The 19,728-nt window shown below is 40.8% G+C and overlaps 1 protein-coding gene across 1 annotated transcript in view; it reads right to left on the minus strand.

The window, feature by feature from the left end:
- LOC123656919 (serine/threonine-protein kinase ATR-like) overlaps positions 1–19,728 on the minus strand; it is a 36,271-nt gene that overhangs the window by 10,187 nt on the left and 6,356 nt on the right. Inside the window, exons 7-22 of the mRNA XM_045592532.1 lie at positions 17,996–18,132; positions 17,834–17,923; positions 17,377–17,561; positions 16,908–17,023; positions 14,605–14,708; positions 13,124–13,311; positions 12,171–12,310; positions 11,510–11,665; positions 10,892–11,118; positions 9,262–9,415; positions 8,134–8,244; positions 7,149–7,315; positions 5,826–5,955; positions 4,458–4,618; positions 3,986–4,142; positions 3,579–3,818 (exon numbers count right to left, since the gene is read on the minus strand). Coding sequence (XP_045448488.1) covers positions 3,579–3,818; positions 3,986–4,142; positions 4,458–4,618; positions 5,826–5,955; positions 7,149–7,315; positions 8,134–8,244; positions 9,262–9,415; positions 10,892–11,118; positions 11,510–11,665; positions 12,171–12,310; positions 13,124–13,311; positions 14,605–14,708; positions 16,908–17,023; positions 17,377–17,561; positions 17,834–17,923; positions 17,996–18,132 — 2,463 coding nt within the window. The remainder of the gene's footprint in view (positions 1–3,578; positions 3,819–3,985; positions 4,143–4,457; positions 4,619–5,825; positions 5,956–7,148; positions 7,316–8,133; positions 8,245–9,261; positions 9,416–10,891; positions 11,119–11,509; positions 11,666–12,170; positions 12,311–13,123; positions 13,312–14,604; positions 14,709–16,907; positions 17,024–17,376; positions 17,562–17,833; positions 17,924–17,995; positions 18,133–19,728) is intronic.

Raw genomic sequence — 19,728 nt, forward strand, 5'->3', positions numbered from 1 at the left:
CGCGCGGCTCGCTGAGGCGCTCGTCCGCCAGCACGTGTGTCACTGTACACTGTACACTGTACAGTACAGTGCGGTGCGGTGCGGTACAGTACCCCGGCGGCAGTGGCGACGGGCTTGTTGCAGAGCTCGATGAGGCACTCGGCGAGCTGCGTGAAGTCGGCGCGCAGGCGGGCCGCGCGCGGCTCGCTGAGGCGCTCGTCCGCCAGCACGTGTGTCACTGTACACTGTACACTGTACAGTACAGTGCGGTGCGGTGCGGTACAGTACCCCGGCGGCAGTGGCGACGGGCTTGTTGCAGAGCTCGATGAGGCACTCGGCGAGCTGCGTGAAGTCGGCGCGCAGGCGGGCCGCGCGCGGCTCGCTGAGGCGCTCGTCCGCCAGCACGTGTGTCACTGTACACTGTACAGTACAGTGCGGTGCGGTGCGGTACAGTACCCCGGCGGCAGTGGCGACGGGCTTGTTGCAGAGCTCGATGAGGCACTCGGCGAGCTGCGTGAAGTCGGCGCGCAGGCGGGCCGCGCGCGGCTCGCTGAGGCGCTCGTCCGCCAGCACGTGTGTCACTGTACACTGTACACTGTACAGTACAGTGCGGTGCGGTGCGGTACAGTACCCCGGCGGCAGTGGCGACGGGCTTGTTGCAGAGCTCGATGAGGCACTCGGCGAGCTGCGTGAAGTCGGCGCGCAGGCGGGCCGCGCGCGGCTCGCTGAGGCGCTCGTCCGCCAGCACGTGTGTCACTGTACACTGTACACTGTACAGTACAGTGCGGTGCGGTGCGGTACAGTACCCCGGCGGCAGTGGCGACGGGCTTGTTGCAGAGCTCGATGAGGCACTCGGCGAGCTGCGTGAAGTCGGCGCGCAGGCGGGCCGCGCGCGGCTCGCTGAGGCGCTCGTCCGCCAGCACGTGTGTCACTGTACACTGTACACTGTACAGTACAGTGCGGTGCGGTGCGGTACAGTACCCCGGCGGCAGTGGCGACGGGCTTGTTGCAGAGCTCGATGAGGCACTCGGCGAGCTGCGTGAAGTCGGCGCGCAGGCGGGCCGCGCGCGGCTCGCTGAGGCGCTCGTCCGCCAGCACGTGTGTCACTGTACACTGTACACTGTACAGTACAGTGCGGTGCGGTGCGGTACAGTACCCCGGCGGCAGTGGCGACGGGCTTGTTGCAGAGCTCGATGAGGCACTCGGCGAGCTGCGTGAAGTCGGCGCGCAGGCGGGCCGCGCGCGGCTCGCTGAGGCGCTCGTCCGCCAGCACGTGTGTCACTGTACACTGTACACTGTACAGTACAGTGCGGTGCGGTGCGGTACAGTACCCCGGCGGCAGTGGCGACGGGCTTGTTGCAGAGCTCGATGAGGCACTCGGCGAGCTGCGTGAAGTCGGCGCGCAGGCGGGCCGCGCGCGGCTCGCTGAGGCGCTCGTCCGCCAGCACGTGTGTCACTGTACACTGTACACTGTACAGTACAGTGCGGTGCGGTGCGGTACAGTACCCCGGCGGCAGTGGCGACGGGCTTGTTGCAGAGCTCGATGAGGCACTCGGCGAGCTGCGTGAAGTCGGCGCGCAGGCGGGCCGCGCGCGGCTCGCTGAGGCGCTCGTCCGCCAGCACGTGTGTCACTGTACACTGTACACTGTACAGTACAGTGCGGTGCGGTGCGGTACAGTACCCCGGCGGCAGTGGCGACGGGCTTGTTGCAGAGCTCGATGAGGCACTCGGCGAGCTGCGTGAAGTCGGCGCGCAGGCGGGCCGCGCGCGGCTCGCTGAGGCGCTCGTCCGCCAGCACGTGTGTCACTGTACACTGTACACTGTACAGTACAGTGCGGTGCGGTGCGGTACAGTACCCCGGCGGCAGTGGCGACGGGCTTGTTGCAGAGCTCGATGAGGCACTCGGCGAGCTGCGTGAAGTCGGCGCGCAGGCGGGCCGCGCGCGGCTCGCTGAGGCGCTCGTCCGCCAGCACGTGTGTCACTGTACACTGTACACTGTACAGTACAGTGCGGTGCGGTGCGGTACAGTACCCCGGCGGCAGTGGCGACGGGCTTGTTGCAGAGCTCGATGAGGCACTCGGCGAGCTGCGTGAAGTCGGCGCGCAGGCGGGCCGCGCGCGGCTCGCTGAGGCGCTCGTCCGCCAGCACGTGTGTCACTGTACACTGTACACTGTACAGTACAGTGCGGTGCGGTGCGGTACAGTACCCCGGCGGCAGTGGCGACGGGCTTGTTGCAGAGCTCGATGAGGCACTCGGCGAGCTGCGTGAAGTCGGCGCGCAGGCGGGCCGCGCGCGGCTCGCTGAGGCGCTCGTCCGCCAGCACGTGTGTCACTGTACACTGTACAGTACAGTGCGGTGCGGTGCGGTACAGTACCCCGGCGGCAGTGGCGACGGGCTTGTTGCAGAGCTCGATGAGGCACTCGGCGAGCTGCGTGAAGTCGGCGCGCAGGCGGGCCGCGCGCGGCTCGCTGAGGCGCTCGTCCGCCAGCACGTGTGTCACTGTACACTGTACACTGTACAGTACAGTGCGGTGCGGTGCGGTACAGTACCCCGGCGGCAGTGGCGACGGGCTTGTTGCAGAGCTCGATGAGGCACTCGGCGAGCTGCGTGAAGTCGGCGCGCAGGCGGGCCGCGCGCGGCTCGCTGAGGCGCTCGTCCGCCAGCACGTGTGTCACTGTACACTGTACACTGTACAGTACAGTGCGGTGCGGTGCGGTACAGTACCCCGGCGGCAGTGGCGACGGGCTTGTTGCAGAGCTCGATGAGGCACTCGGCGAGCTGCGTGAAGTCGGCGCGCAGGCGGGCCGCGCGCGGCTCGCTGAGGCGCTCGTCCGCCAGCACGTGTGTCACTGTACACTGTACACTGTACAGTACAGTGCGGTGCGGTGCGGTACAGTACCCCGGCGGCAGTGGCGACGGGCTTGTTGCAGAGCTCGATGAGGCACTCGGCGAGCTGCGTGAAGTCGGCGCGCAGGCGGGCCGCGCGCGGCTCGCTGAGGCGCTCGTCCGCCAGCACGTGTGTCACTGTACACTGTACACTGTACAGTACAGTGCGGTGCGGTGCGGTACAGTACCCCGGCGGCAGTGGCGACGGGCTTGTTGCAGAGCTCGATGAGGCACTCGGCGAGCTGCGTGAAGTCGGCGCGCAGGCGGGCCGCGCGCGGCTCGCTGAGGCGCTCGTCCGCCAGCACGTGTGTCACTGTACACTGTACACTGTACAGTACAGTGCGGTGCGGTGCGGTACAGTACCCCGGCGGCAGTGGCGACGGGCTTGTTGCAGAGCTCGATGAGGCACTCGGCGAGCTGCGTGAAGTCGGCGCGCAGGCGGGCCGCGCGCGGCTCGCTGAGGCGCTCGTCCGCCAGCACGTGTGTCACTGTACACTGTACACTGTACAGTACAGTGCGGTGCGGTGCGGTACAGTACCCCGGCGGCAGTGGCGACGGGCTTGTTGCAGAGCTCGATGAGGCACTCGGCGAGCTGCGTGAAGTCGGCGCGCAGGCGGGCCGCGCGCGGCTCGCTGAGGCGCTCGTCCGCCAGCACGTGTGTCACTGTACACTGTACACTGTACAGTACAGTGCGGTGCGGTGCGGTACAGTACCCCGGCGGCAGTGGCGACGGGCTTGTTGCAGAGCTCGATGAGGCACTCGGCGAGCTGCGTGAAGTCGGCGCGCAGGCGGGCCGCGCGCGGCTCGCTGAGGCGCTCGTCCGCCAGCACGTAGAGGAAGCGCGAGGCGCGCACGGGGTAGCCGGACTTCAGCACGCTCAGCGACATCCACAGCGCGTGCTGCGGGTAGGCCGCCACCAGCCGCACGAGGATCGCCTTCAGCTGCACGTACACCTGCGACGTCGGATTCGCTTTAACACCATTATTTCATATCATTTCTTCAAAACCGTAATAAGCAAAGGTATGAAAATTTTACAAAATGTGTTTTTGTAATAACTCAATGACAAATATTAAGTTTAAAATTAAAATCTTTTTTTAAAAGCAAGTCTATTTCGATTTACCTCTAAAACGGGATGACAAATTCTCGATATAATCTGCGAGAAAGCCGTCAAAAATAAATATAGCGGCAATCTCTCAGAATACGTCTTTATAATCTCCGTCATTTGGCCTAGTATTGAATGAATAGTCTTATCTTCCGGGGTTACTTCTACATCCAACCTGAAAATAAAATTAGTAATAAATCAATTTTCTTGCTTATTTTTTTTTTGTCTGGGTTATTTTTTATACTTCAGCTCTAGCAGCCTTACTGAAGAAACACCTTAATCCTTACAGAAAATCACAGCTAAATACCACTGCTCTCATTTATACCATCACAGCTAAAGCACACAGCTAACAGAACCCCAGAGAAGGGTCAGAGTAGGGTTAACAACGCACTTATAATGCTCCTGACGTAGTAGGGGTCCATAAGCTAAGGTATTCGCTTACCATCAGGACCGTACGCGTGTTTACCACCTTTGAGAAAACCTTACGTACCATATAGACAGCATCCTCGGCATACTCTGATAGAGGTACTTGTGTCCGTATTGCAGCGCTTTGCCGTAACTGTTGAGCGCATACAGGCGACGTGACCACATAACATTCGCGTTACAATTGTCACTAGTACTGACTTTCTCATAATATGATCCGAGGCAAACCTGAAATAAAATATTAGTTATTTATTTATTCATTCATTCATTTATTCATTCATTCATTCATTCATTCATTCATTCATTCATTCATTCATTCATTCATTCATTCATTCATTCATTTATTCATTCATTTATTCATTCATTCATTCATTCATTCATTCATTCATTCATTCATTCATTGATTCATTCGTTCATTCATTCACTCATTCATTCATTCATCCATTCACTCATTCATAAATTCATTCATTCATTCACTCATTCATTCATTCATTCATTCATTTATTTAATATTTGGGAAACAAACAGATACACATATTAAAAAATATTAACAAATTAATTTTACGAAATCCAGCAGTTTCCACCAATTATTATTTCATACAAGCACTCTTAAAGTTATGCTAAGCAATAATAAATTAATCAACGTCAAAAATTAAAAAAAAGCACAAATCATCAACAAAATTCATTCAACATTTTTTTTTTTTTTTTAATGAAATTCGATAACTTCTTTTTATATTCAGCCAAAGATAAATGAAATAGATCAAAATTCTCAAAAAGCTTATTGTATTCATGACAAGTTCTGATCAAATACGAATTAGCGTTATATGAGGTACGACAAGTTAGATTACCTCGGATGACGTAAACCAGATCATGGACAGTTCAAAAGTGGATTGCTAAGTAATAATGAAGAGTCTATGTGATTATTAGCAAACTAAATAAAAATATTTGGTCCCGAACAGAATGTGTTATAATTATTTTAATTATTATTTTGTTATTGATCGATTCAGCCTGTAAAATCCCACTGTTGGACATAGACCACTTTGTCCTGATGACAGGATATTAAAAATATCAGCGCCCAAACATCGAAAGCCGAAACTTTATGTGGACAGGACAAATAAAATTGAATAGCCTGATGGCGCAATAAGCAATTATCCTGCTTTCTGCTCCGAGGGTTGTGAATTCGATTTCTGCCACGAATGTAATATATTAATGTATTTATATACTATATATTATTTAAAACTTTATCAAATAAAATTACAACTACATCAGTCAGCTTTTACCTATAACACGAGCAAGTAGCAAGTAAGTTGCTTGTTTTGCAGCTTTACACTTACAAGATTTATTTATTTACTTATCTGTATCTATATGCGTCGCATGCCAGACTGCCAATAATACCATAATTTTTTATATTTTTGAATTCATTAACCATCACTCACCAGACTCTTCTCCCAATTTTTGCACACTTCCACCGCTTCCTTATAATATCCAATATTGACGTCCACGTCAACGTTAGTTGTTTCGTCGTTATATTTAGCGATTAAAAGTTTCGCCTTGGCACAAATTTTTCTGAAAAAAAAAACTATAGATAATTGATGAAATATATTACAAAAATATTGGGTTGCATTCCGATATTCACAAATTGTTTTTTTTTTTTTTTTGATTGTCATTTAATTATCTGTCAGCTGTTTTTCCTCAACTCATATATAAAAAGTGAGGCTGCACTCCAGGTACTTCTGTTTTTATCAGAGTTGACCTGTGAGCGCACATTGGGTTCGCTCGCCCGCCCTGTGGCGCGTGGAGGCCGGGTCACGCTGGTTCCTTGGAGCTTTGCTCGGTTGCTCGGTGCAATCCGACGTTGGAGGTTGGGCTTGGAGGTGGGACGCTCCTGGACCCTGTGTCTTGAATGGGTTCTGCAGACGGTAGACTGGTCCGGTTGAGCGTCCCTTAAGTAGGGTGGTTCTATCTCTAAATGTCTCTTAGATATCTCCTTTCCAATAAAAAAAATTTATCAAAATCGGTTCATAAAGGACGAAATTATCCCCAAACATTCGTATATACATATATATGTATATATATACGGTCGAATTGAGTAACCTCCTTCTATTTTTGAAGTCGGTTAAAAACAGAGGTACAAACATTTTAATTTCACAAATGAAATTGTTATTAGTTAGTTGAAATTTAAATATGACCAGATGATAAACATCGGCTTTCGATTAAATTAAAAATCATCAAAATCGGTACACTTTTGGATTTCTCGGGGATCCCATCATCATATCCTGGTTTCCTTACCATGGTACCAAACTAGGGATATCTCCTTTCCAACAAAAAAAGAATTATCAAAATCGGTCCATAAACGACGGAGTTATCCCCGAACATACATTAAAAAAAAAACATATATACGGTCGAATTGAGTAACCTCCTCCTTTTTTGAAGTCGGTTTAAATATTAAAATTATTTATTTTTAATTATTTTTTTTTTTTTACCCTGTGTCTTGAATGGGTTCTGCAGACGGTAGACTGGTCCGGTTGAGCGTCCCTTAAGTAGGGTGGTTCTATCTCTAAATGTCTCTAAGATATCTCCTTTCCAATAAAAAAAATTTATCAAAATCGGTTCATAAAGGACGAAATTATCCCCAAACATTCGTATATACATATATATGTATATATATACGGTCGAATTGAGTAACCTCCTTCTATTTTTGAAGTCGGTTAAAAACAGAGGTACAAACATTTTAATTTCACAAATGAAATTGTTATTACCTCTGTTCCTCTGTAAGTTTGTCTATTTCCGGGAAATTCTCTTGGATTCCCCGTCTTAGAGTTGTCATCACGTGTTCTTGTTGCCCACGAGCCCAATATATCTTTGCTTTTTCGACAAACAGTCCCTCTGGCTTGTGTTCCTCGGCATTAAGGATGTACATGTATGACTGAAATTAATTATTTACCCACATGATCTAAACTGACCCTTCTCTGCTAATCAACTGGATAGTTCTTATTTTGCTTTGTAGATGTGTTTTAATGGTATTTCGAGATAGAAAAATGGAAAAATTTTACAAAAATATTTATTATTAAAAAACACGGTACATACTTATTTTATGAAAGACATACTGCAGCTATATATGTGTTGTCTTGAGTTATTTATTTTTTGAAATAGAATATAAGAATATATAAATTCAAGAAGAAAATCAGTTTCAAGATAATTTTTATTATAATAAAGTAACTCATTAAAAATAATAATTGTGTTTGCAGGCAAACGAAGAAAAACCGACTTCAATTATATCGACAAGTAATAAAACGTAGGTAGACAAAAAAATGTCAAGTAAATACGCATTATCAAATTTCAAGTAAATGCACTATTACTACAAAAGTTGTAATCAGATCTCGATGAAATTTAAATATGACCAGATGATAAACATCGGCTTTCGATTAAATTAAAAATCATCAAAATCGGTACACTTTTGGATTTCTCGGGGATCCCATCATCATATCCTGGTTTCCTTACCATGGTACCAAACTAGGGATATCTCCTTTCCAACAAAAAAAGAATTATCAAAATCGGTCCATAAACGACGGAGTTATCCCCGAACATACATTAAAAAAAAAACATATATACGGTCGAATTGAGTAACCTCCTCCTTTTTTTGAAGTCGGTTTAAATATTAAAATTATTTATTTCGAAATCACAATGATCTTTATTTTTTTATTTTATTTTTTATTTAATTTTTTATTATAAAATTTTACACACCTGTTGAAAGACACCAGCTTTCCTAGCGTGTTTCGCGCTTTGCAACCAAAGATCGCCAATGCATGACTTCAACTTACTCGCCATTAATGGATGCGTCGGTTCAAGTAATTCCTATATTTTTAATAACAGTTGGTATTTTTATTTAATCTTAAAACTACATACGTATATTCTTTAATTTGAAAAGAAAACTTTGTATTTTAATTACTATTTACTGAGTAAATCTAAATAGTATCATGTTACTGTTCACTGGGGAAGTCATGGAAATCAATCCGAACAATGAAACAAAACGATAGTTAAATCCTTAAATATCAACACAATTTTTTAGATATTACATACGGATGTTTTCCGGGTTCGATTCCCGTTCAGAATGGATATTTGTATTTATACAAATATTTATTTACGGTTCGGATTTAAATAAATAAATAATAAATATCATATAACATACACACACGGTCGTCTGTTCCTATGGTAAGCAACTTAATGCTTGTGTTACAGATAACAGCCACCGTTATAACTATTTTTTTTTAATAAACATACATAGAAATAATACATATATAATACAAATATTGTATTACACCCTGACTCAGGCGGGAATCGAACCCGCAACCCGCAGAACAGAAAACAGGGTCACTACAAACTGCGCCAACGGGCTAGTCTTATCTCTACCTATATAGGATATCTGTCTTTGTGGGTCTCCCCACCGTGCCTCGGAGAACAAATTAAGCTGTCAGTCCCGGTTGTTATCGTAAATACCTAGGAGCGATCGTTACTCATAGCAGGGAATACCTAACGCGCAGTTGATTAGCGTGGTTGATTAAGATCTGATCCTTCTCCTACATGGAGAAAGAAGCCTTTACCCAGCAGTGGGATATTACAAGCTGCCTCTTGATAACAAAAAAAAGAAGTGTGCTTTAGACCACATGGCTGAAGTAAAACTTCTTTAGCTCCATCAACTTATATCTCCCCCGCAACTTCCGTTTACCTCGCTTGATCACACTTTTCGTAACGCTCTAGTCACGCATTCACCAGCTTACTCCTCAAGTAAAGCGTGCGTAAAGAAATTTTACTTCAAAAAACGATTTTCAATAAACTAGTTACTAGTTTAGTTTGTAAAATGATATTTATCACCTGAGTCTGCTGCAACAGTATCCTCCTAATTCTCAACAGGGGCTCAATGGTCCTAAAGTCGGATTGCACGAGGGACAATCTTTGTCGCCAGTCATCTAAAAGTCTATTTACCACATCAACACTCTGTCCGTCTCCATCTTCCAAATCTTTTAACCTTAAACGAATAAACAATTATCAATAATTGTGTTTGCTCGCAAACGAAAAAAAAAAACGACTTCAATTACATCGACGAGTAATACAACGTAGATAGACGAAAAAATAGTCAAGTAACTACGCGTTATCAAAGATTACTCAAAAAGTAGTTATCAGATTTCGATAAAATTTAAATGTGACCACATGATAAAGATCAGCTTTCGATTAAATTAAAAATTATCAAAATCGGTACACCCAGTAAAAAGTTATTGCGGATTTTCGAGAGTTTCCCTCGATTTCTCTGGGACCCCATCATCAGATCCTGGTTTCCTTATCATGGTACTAAACTAGGGATATCTTCTTTCCAACAAAAAAAGAATTATCAAAATCGGTACAACCAGTAGAAAGTTATGCGGTATAATACAACGTAGGTCGACGAAAAAAGCGTCAAGTAAAAACGCATTATTAGATATAACTCGAAAAGTAGTAGTTAGATCTCAAATAAATTTAAATGGGACCAATTGACACACACCACCTTTCGATAAAAAAAAAAAATTGTCGAAATCGGTCCAAACGGTCAAAAGTTCTGATGTTACATTAAAAAAAAAAACAGTCGAATTGAGAACCTCCTCCTTTTTTTGAAGTCGGCTTAAAAAATAAAACGTATAACAGCACATATTAACCTACTTTATAGTATACTAAAGTAGAAACTAGTTATACAGAATATTGATGGTACCGAAAAATCTGCTTATCTATAAAAATGGTCTTATACATGTGTACACAGTAGATCAACGTAGCAGTTTAAAATGCAACAATTCTTCTTCATAGAAGATAAGAAAGACATATATTGGCTGCTACAATACAATATGTATCTGCCTGGAGGTACTTACGGTGGGTTATGACTCCAAGCTAATAATAGATATTTCAGATTTATAAATAAGAAAATTTAAAGTAAATCTATTATTATTTATTAGAGTAGCCTAAAGCTATTATTGAAGTAGTGAAGATAATGAAAGAAATGAAAGTTTCAGTAAACAAATATCATTTTTAATTTTCTGCTATTTATTGAGTTTTTACATTCATTTGTTTTTGCCCCACCTTTACAAAATTCTGGGGACGACCATGTGTATCTTCTACCGATCTATATCTATAAAATATTCTATACTAGCTGTGCCCGCGACTTCGCCCGCGTGAAATTTAACAAAAAGTTATTGTTATGTTCGCAGAGTTATAAAATAAATAAATTTCTAAAATAAAAGTAGCTTTAGTTACTCCTTATTATCATCCTTATTATCAGAAAAATTTCGTGAAAATCGGTCCAACCATTTCAGAGATTAGCCGGAACAAACAAACAGAAAAACAAAAGTTGTAAAAAATGTTATTTTGGTATATGTACCGTCAACTGCGTATACATCCATATGCATTTAGTAAAAAGCGGTTATTTTAATATTACAGACAGACACTCCAATTTTATTTATTTGTATAGATGTTAATTTACCTCCTAAAAATTTCTTCTGTATGCTCGGCCTCAGTAACAATATGCAGTCCGAGTACACTCTGATAGTTACTTCTGAGAGCACTCTCCCCTCTACTCTTTCCATCAATTTGATGAACCAATCTGCTTATAGCATTATCACAGGACACTTTGAATAAATCATGATCTTCCTTACGGTAAGCGAGTAGAATACGACCCATTAATAGTCCCCAGTTTTCACGAGACGGTGGCTATAATTATTAATAAAACATATGTTAATTAATAAAATTTAGTCCTTCAAATATTTCTATGTGAAAAAACCTTACTAAGTGACAAAAACTCTCGTTTGCTGGTATCGCCTCAACACCAGCGGTCAGCGGTAGGTATTTTTAATCTAGGGGTGTTCTTGTGGATATTCTCAACTTGCCTCGGAGAACACATCAAAGCTGTTAATTGTTATCATAGACAACCCAACCTACAGTGAACTAGCATAGTGGGTTAAGCTGCAACCCTACTCCTATATGGAGAAAGAGTTCTATACCCAGTAATTAAACGTTACCGGTTGAATAAATTAATCAATCAAGAACAGTTTACAAAGTAACAGACCAAACTTATAATTAAATAATAATATTTAAAACATACCACAGGTTTCTTAACAAGTTCTTCGAGCTGATCGAATCTCCCGAGTCTCCACAGCGGCTCGGCCGACATTTCCGTCATGTTATCAGAATCGTGTTCGTTTAGCAAGCGGTACGCTGTAAACGGTTGATCAAGATCCAAGTAGAATTCTATCATACCCTAGAACAATAATAAAATTGATACTCTTAATCACTGTTTCACTGATCCTAAGTTTTCGTTTACCCAACATCTGTTTTCATAGAAGAGAACACAGGCCCAATAATTTTCAATTAAAAAAACGTATTCTTATGATGATGATTGTAATGAAAACTACTCGAAATAAATCGAAAGTTTCAAATGATCATGGCAACTATTCCGCATCGAACTGAGAAAGACTTACGTACAATCGGATCAGAAATCTCGGCGTAAACGGTGTACGTACAAAAATAGTGTGTGTATGCGATTCAATCAAATCTGAAAAGTCGCAGGAAGGAAGACCGCTGCGATTTATTTTATCGACGATGATCACGGTCTCGTGACAATTCGTCACCATTTTCGTATCATCGAGTTTCAAATCAGAACGATTCTAAAGTTTCAATTAAAAAAAAAATATACCAACCGAATTGAGAACCTCTTTTTTTGAAGTCGATTTAAAAACACTAGGATAATGTAATTAAAAAATTACCTGTAAGCCATGTCTGTCCAGTTGTTCTTCTTGGGCCAATCTCTCGTAGCATAAGGCGGCATCCTGTAAGCGTCCGGTAACCACTTGTGTCAGAATAAACTCTTTTAGGGATGGCTCCGATTTTTTGATGGCTAAAATACCTGAAATTGTATGTTTTTTTGTTAGAGTGCCATCGCAGGTCAAAGGTCATGTGGTTAAGTTACAATATAAATTAGTTGAATTTTTATTTACTATTTTTATATGCAACTTCCTTGTATTAGTTACTAATGACGGCCCTAGTTTCTATATACCTATACTAATTGACGTATAGTAAAAAGTTCGTAATCTATATATATATATATATAGATTACGAACTATATATATACTATATATATATAACTATATATATATATAACTATATATATATATATATATATATATATACTAGCTGACCCCGCAAACGTTTCTTTGCCATATATGTTATTAACCCGCTTAATCTCCCCCCCCCCCTTATAACTTGGGGTATGAAAAATAGATGTTGGCCGATTCTCAGACTTACCCAATATGCCCACAAAATTTTATTAAAATCGGTCGAGCCGTTTCGGAGGAGTTCAATGTTTAACACCATGACACGAGAATTTTATATATTAGATATATTAATCTCGAATCACGATGTTGATCGTGATCAGTAAACTAATCTCCGAAACTGCTGGAAAACTTTAATAAAACTTTTATTTTTTATTTATTTTTTTACTTACTAACGTAATTTAAGATATGGGCAATATTTTATTTCGATTAATGGCCGCGATTTTTATATTGGAAAATAAAATAAAATATATGTCGGTACTAAATTCACCGGATCAGCTACTTTTATTATTATATTATTATGAATATTATATATTATGAATAATTAAAGTAAATAATTATATATATATTTATTATGAATAATCAAAGTAAATAAGTAACTAAGTCACCAGCGACACAGTCCGGCTCGTCCAGCAGCGCGTATATCTCGGCCAGCAAGGGCAGTTGGCCCTGGAGCCGGGCGTCGTCATCCGTGTACAGCTCCAGGTACTGCAGCGCGCGCTCCAGCTCCCCGCAGGCGTAGTTACCGCGCGCTATGACCAACTTGTCGAAGCTATCCACGAACGATTTGATCGATCTACATAAAGTGACACAAATAAAAACATCATTATGATATGCGAAACTCCATTAAATTTTGTTTTTTTTATTTTTTATTTTATTCGAAAACCAGCAGCGTTACAATTCGTATATATATGACATTTAACATAATATTAACAATAATAAGGCCAGTAATAGGTTTTCCTATCTATACATCTTAGTACTGTTACAAAAGGGCAGTATTAAGAGCTGATATTAAAATGACTTGAAAAACAAAACAAAATTAAGTTAATAGGATAGCCACATAAATGATAATAACATAAAAGATACATGACCCATCACACTAAGCATCACAAACTAACAACAAGACGAAATTTGGGTAAGAATTCATTAAAAGACCGATTAAATTGGCTTCAAAAATGGAGGAAGTACTAAATTCGTGTGCATTTTTTGGTCTACCTCCGTTTTATTAGTTGTGGATGTAATTTAAGTCGATTGTTTTTCGTTATCAACACAATTATTTGTGTATCTGGGACGCATCACACAAATCAACTCTTGTCTGAATCTAATATATCTATTTATTCTAATATTTCTTAAGATGTAAAATAACTTTATCAGAGCATGCACTGCTGCTCGGTCATCTCACTAGTATTAATAATTATTATTTAAGAAAACCCACTTCACGCTCGACACTCGAACTTGTTGAATTCTAATTGTATGATATTGTGTACATATATGGTAACTAGGAAATAAGTGTACATATATGATAACTAACAAATAAGTGTAAATATAGACATAGATAAGAAAAATAATAATGTTAGAAATTAAAAAGCAATTATGTGTATACTTCTGCATAAACAGTATTTAGTAAGGCAAAAAAAAAAAACCGTCGGCGTAGGACCACGTCGTAGTTTTACTGGCAGTCACAGGACTGTTGATCTGTAGTATAATAAGTAGAAAAATCGCCTGTGGTTATTATAATGCATGCATGATAAACAAAGGCACTAGCATTTTGAGCCTGTGGATCAAAATTTATAAAAAAAAAAAAATGTATGGTATAATGTCTATTACGAAAGACTCTTAGTTTCGAAAAAATCAAATTTTAATAAAGAACTTCTGTAACAAATTGTTGAAAAGTAATTTTTTGATATAATCTGTGCACACTGGTAACTAACTATTCTTATTTAGCATTATATAGATTTTTTTTAGTTTCTATATGTGGTAGCTTGTTATTAGCTTTTTTTATTCATATTCTGTATTAGTTATAGTTATAATAAGCTGTAAGCTATCCTAATAAAATAAAATAAAAATTCATTAAAACTTATCATCTCACTTGTAGTTTTCATGCTCCAAAGGTTTTGGGAACGTGAAAGTCCATTCCAAAAGCCATCGATTGAGAAAGTCCAATAAATTGTATACAGCTTTACTACACTCGTTCTGAAAATAAAAAATATTCAAAATAACAAAACTGAAGCTAAGTCTGCATATATAATACATTAAGCACAATTATATAATTATAAGACCCGATTTTGTTTATTATATTATTTAGATTATTTATTTATTTATTTCATTTTGACAAACAGTAGTTGCTTCATTACAATTTTCACATAAAAACTATAGGTACTACAATTCACCTTAAATGCGCAACATTTTAAGTTGTCACAACATGCACAAAGAGATGTAACACTAGTATTATTAAAATACTATATCTACAAATTGAAATACAGATGAGTATAATTAAAAATAGATGTAGTAAGTTAAAAACAAACATCAACAACAAACACAAAAATCATTTATAAGTAATTAATCCCTCAGCAGTCCCAAAACAACTTTTTTGAAAGCAGGTAATTTATCATTAAAAACATCCACTTTCTAACATATACTATTATATATCTTCGATATACGGGATATGGCAGAAAATTTTTATTATTTTACTAGCTGACCCGGCGAACTTCGTATCGCCTAACAGTCGATTCTTTAATTTTATTATTTTTTTTTTTTTTAGAATTTTTCTCTCCGTAAGAACCATCCTCGTACTTCAAGGAATATTTTAAAAAAAGAATTAGCGAAATCGGTCCAACCGTTCTCGAGTTTTGCGCTTAGCAACACATTCAGCGACTCATTTTTATATTATAGATTTAATTATTATTTTACTTATATTTTATTATTGTATTTACTAGAGATCGTTCTACAACAGATTCAGATGTGACACTTCTCTAGCATACTCGCATATATGACGCTTGGGAGTGGTCACAAAATGCTATTCGTGTATTTTGTGACTTATCAAAGGCATTTGATTGCGTGGACCACGGGATTGTATTTAGTTAATTTGAGTATTACGAAGGAAGGACTTTATTTTTGTAATAAATTTGTGCAATGAAATATCGTTCCGTGACGTCTCCGGCGCTTCGGAAGGGGCGGCCCGTCCGCCCTACTGCGCCTCCGCCTTCTGAACAACACTAGGGGTTGGGCAAACATCACTACGTGGAGTCAGGGTGGGCTGATTCCGTTATGTGAGCATTTTGAGGCATAAGTCAATGCCTATTTAGATTCCGTCCGTTACTTTCGTTGCAAGCGCGTGTCTACGTTTGTTTTTAACGCAAGAGCGATGGGCTCCCGAAGCGCCAGAGATGTTACGGAACGAAATTATGCCGATAAACGTTCTAATCTTGAGCTTAGGTCTATGGGCTTTGTTTTTTTTTTTTCAAAAATAGTGCAATTACCTTGTATTGCGAGTGGTATGGGGGATTATGGTGTAACTATTTAATTGCCGATGAAACAATTGCAATACGAACGCACAAAAGACATCGACGAGGCTATCTCGTATTCTCGTTGCTTAGTTATAAAATGAGAAGTTAGATCACGTGGCCTATAAAGAAATCTGTGGCTCGACTTATTATTTAACATTACATATTTGGTTGTAGATAATGTCTAACTGTTCTTATGATAATAGGCAATCACAATACTGGTGACCCTTATATATTGTAAAGAAAAAAACTTATTATTTGAAGAATAAATATTTAGCAGCTCATCACAGCACATCTTAGGTCTACAGCACAGCTAATCGACAGCCACACTGAAACTTCGGTGTGTACCAATGTATATTACCTACCCACCCTCACTAGATGTCAGTAGTAATACACTTAGATATAGAACCAAACACTAACTCGATTTAGCAATTGTGAAAATAATACCCACTTTCTAACCATCTACTATTATATACCTTTATTAAAATAAACGTCAAAAAGACAAATCTTTTATCCTCATCATTATCATTACAGCCTATACAGTCCACTGCTGGTCATAGGCCTCCACAAGTTTACGTCAAAAATAACGTGAACTAATGTGTTTTGCCCATAGTCACCACGCTGGGCAGGCGGGTTGGTGACCGCAGAACTGACTTTGTCGCACCGAAGACGCTGCTGCCGGTCTTCGGCCTGTGTGTTTCAAAGCCAGCAATTGGATGGTTATCCCGCCACCGGTCGGCTTCTTAAGTTCCAAGGTGGTAGCGGAACTGTGTTATTCCTTAGTCGCCTCTTACGACACCCACGAGAAGAGAGGGGGTGGCTATATTATTTAGTACCGTAGCCACACAGTACCTTTTATCCTAGTAACAGTAAAATATAAACATATTACCTGATTGCCTTCCGCTTGAGCCGTATTGATATTTGGCGTTAACCGAATATGTCGTAACACTTTGTAACTAGATTTCTCTACCGTAACTGGGATCTCCTCTTGACTATTTTCTAAGCCTGGATAAATAAGTAAGGTTATAAGTAATCGTCTGTTCCTAAGACAGACATCCTAATTCCTGTGATTTCCAAAAAAGGAGGAGGTCAATTTGACTCAATTAACTGTATTTTGTTATGTGTGCTCATAATTTTTTAATCGAAAACTGGGCAACAATACTGCTTTCACATAGTTTTGAGCTTCTGCAATGAATAAGGTGACCGATGCTTGTATTGCTTCTAATGTTGCAGGTGTCTACAGGCTATGATAACCGCTTACCATCAGATGGACCATACTGCTTGTTTACCACCTTAGGTTTATAAAAAATACCTTAACTACAACAGCCATCCGGAACGCATGCCAGACAAAAGCTCACCTATAACAGCCATCATTTCCTCGCGAATAAACGGCATGTTTTTCTCAGACATGACAGCGTGCAACAGTACATAGGGCAAGAACAGGAAAAGAGTCCGGACATCGCGGCGCATACTCGGGAGCACGGCCTGTAGTAGCTCGCGGGTCTTCTCCGGCTCTATCAGAGGAATGAGCTGAACCGTCCAACTGAAACATTTCAATATTGTTATCAAACAAACGATCAGCAATAAAAGCTTGTGCTTTCTATCTTCACTAACTTATATCTCCCTCTCAACTTCCGTTCGTCACACCCGATCACATTTTTCGTAACACTCTCGTCACACATTCACCAAATTACGTGCGTAAAGAAGTTTTACTACAAAAAACTGTCTTTTAACGATATCTTCTTTAAAATAATGTGAATATATCACAATTTTTAAGGTTTTAATTACACTACAACAAATTTAACTGTAACTTACTTGTAAGCCCATTCGAGAAATACTGTCGCGTGAACGGAACCAAATAAAGGATGAACTTTCTTAGGTTGCGATGGATAAGCTAGGGTATACCTGTAAAATTAACAAACAAATTCACAATCTGTATCTATTGTGTACTTATAAACATAATTACATATTAAATACCTCGAACTTAATAAGGGTAACATGATTTGATGCATATTTTCTGGAAAACTATTCCAAACTTCCTTCTTCGAACCAGTAGGCGATATTTCGTAAATTTTTAATATTTCCTGAATTGATAGAGCGTAACAATCCATGTTCTGAAATCATAACAATAGCAGAGAACAATTATACAAAAAGCATAAAATAATAATTGAATATATGTTTTTAGTTTTTGTTTCTTTTTTACATTTTTTGTAATTCTACAATTTTCTTCGCATTTTCCTTAATTTTCATTTCGGAAAAACGCTCAACGGTGTTTAGGAAAACTTAAAAAATAATTGATAATGCTTAAACGAAAAACACCGACTTCAAATATGCTGTATTAGGGATAACTCAAGACGACTCGTCATATCTCGCTCAATTTTTTCGGTTCCACCACACGATAACCACCAGTTTTAGTATAATGTATGTGTTATATTATAATGTGTGTTATTATATGTGTTTTAGTATACGTCCAAATCGGTACACAGAAAATCGACCACCTCGACCTTACAGAAGATCACAGCTAAATAATACTGTTTTCAAGCAGTATTGTGTTCCTGTTGGTGAGTAAGGTGACCAGAGCTCCTGGGGGATTGGGGATTGGGTCGGCAACGCGCTTGCGATGCTTCTGGTGTTGCAGGCGTCTATAAGCTACGGTAATCGCTTACCATCAGATGAGCTTTACGCTTGTTTGCCGACCTAGTGACATAAAAAAAAAATTGTGTTTGCTCGCAAACGAAAAAAAAACCGACTTCAATTACATCGACGAGTAGTACAACGTAGATCGACGAAAAAATAGTCAAGTAACTACGCGTTATCAGGGATTACTCAAAAAGTAGTTATCAGATCTCGATAAAATTTAAATGTGACCACATGATAAACATCAGCTTTCGATAAAATTAATAATTATCAAAATCGGTACACCCAGTAAAAAGTTATTGCGGATTTTCGAGAATTTCCCTCGATTTCTCTGGGATTCCATCATCAGATCCTGGTTTCCTTATCATGGTACCAAACTAGGGATATCTCCTTTCTAACATAAAAAGAAATATCAAAATCGGTACATCCAGTAGAAAGTTATGCGGTACAATACAACGTAGGTCGACGAAAAAAGCGTCAAGTAAAAACGCATTATTAGATATAACTCGAAAACTAGTTGTTAGATCTCAAATAAATTTAAATGGGACCAATAGGCACACACCACCTTTCGATTAAAAAAAAATTGTCGAAATCGGTCCACCCGGTTAAAAGTTCTGATGTAACATAAAAAAAAAAAAAAAAAAAAAAAAAAAAAAAAAAAAAAAAAAACAGTCGAATTGAGAACCTCCTCCTTTTTTGGAAGTCGGTTAAAAAGAAGAATCGATCCCGTCGAACTCTAGTTTTGTTCGCAACACATTTACGATCGGTATCTAGCATCAGCGGTTTGCAGGTTTGATTCCCGCTTCGTCTTATTTTTTGGTTTTTAAAATGTAATACGATACAATTGCTAAATAACACAAAGCTTTTTCTTTCGACGACATCGCAACACAGAATGAGTAAGCTTCACGTGTCACCGGCGTCGAGCTGAGTAAAGGCCGATGCATACGTAATGTGTTTTTACCCGGACGGAACAGGGGGAAATATCGTTTCATACAAAATGTAGAGGAAAGTGCATACGTAACGGATGCACGGACGGGACGGAATCGTAAAACAAATGGGGAGAAAAAAATATC

The sequence above is a fragment of the Melitaea cinxia genome, chromosome 10 (genome assembly GCF_905220565.1).
Source record: "Melitaea cinxia chromosome 10, ilMelCinx1.1, whole genome shotgun sequence".
Classification (NCBI taxonomy): Eukaryota; Metazoa; Arthropoda; class Insecta; order Lepidoptera; family Nymphalidae; genus Melitaea; species Melitaea cinxia.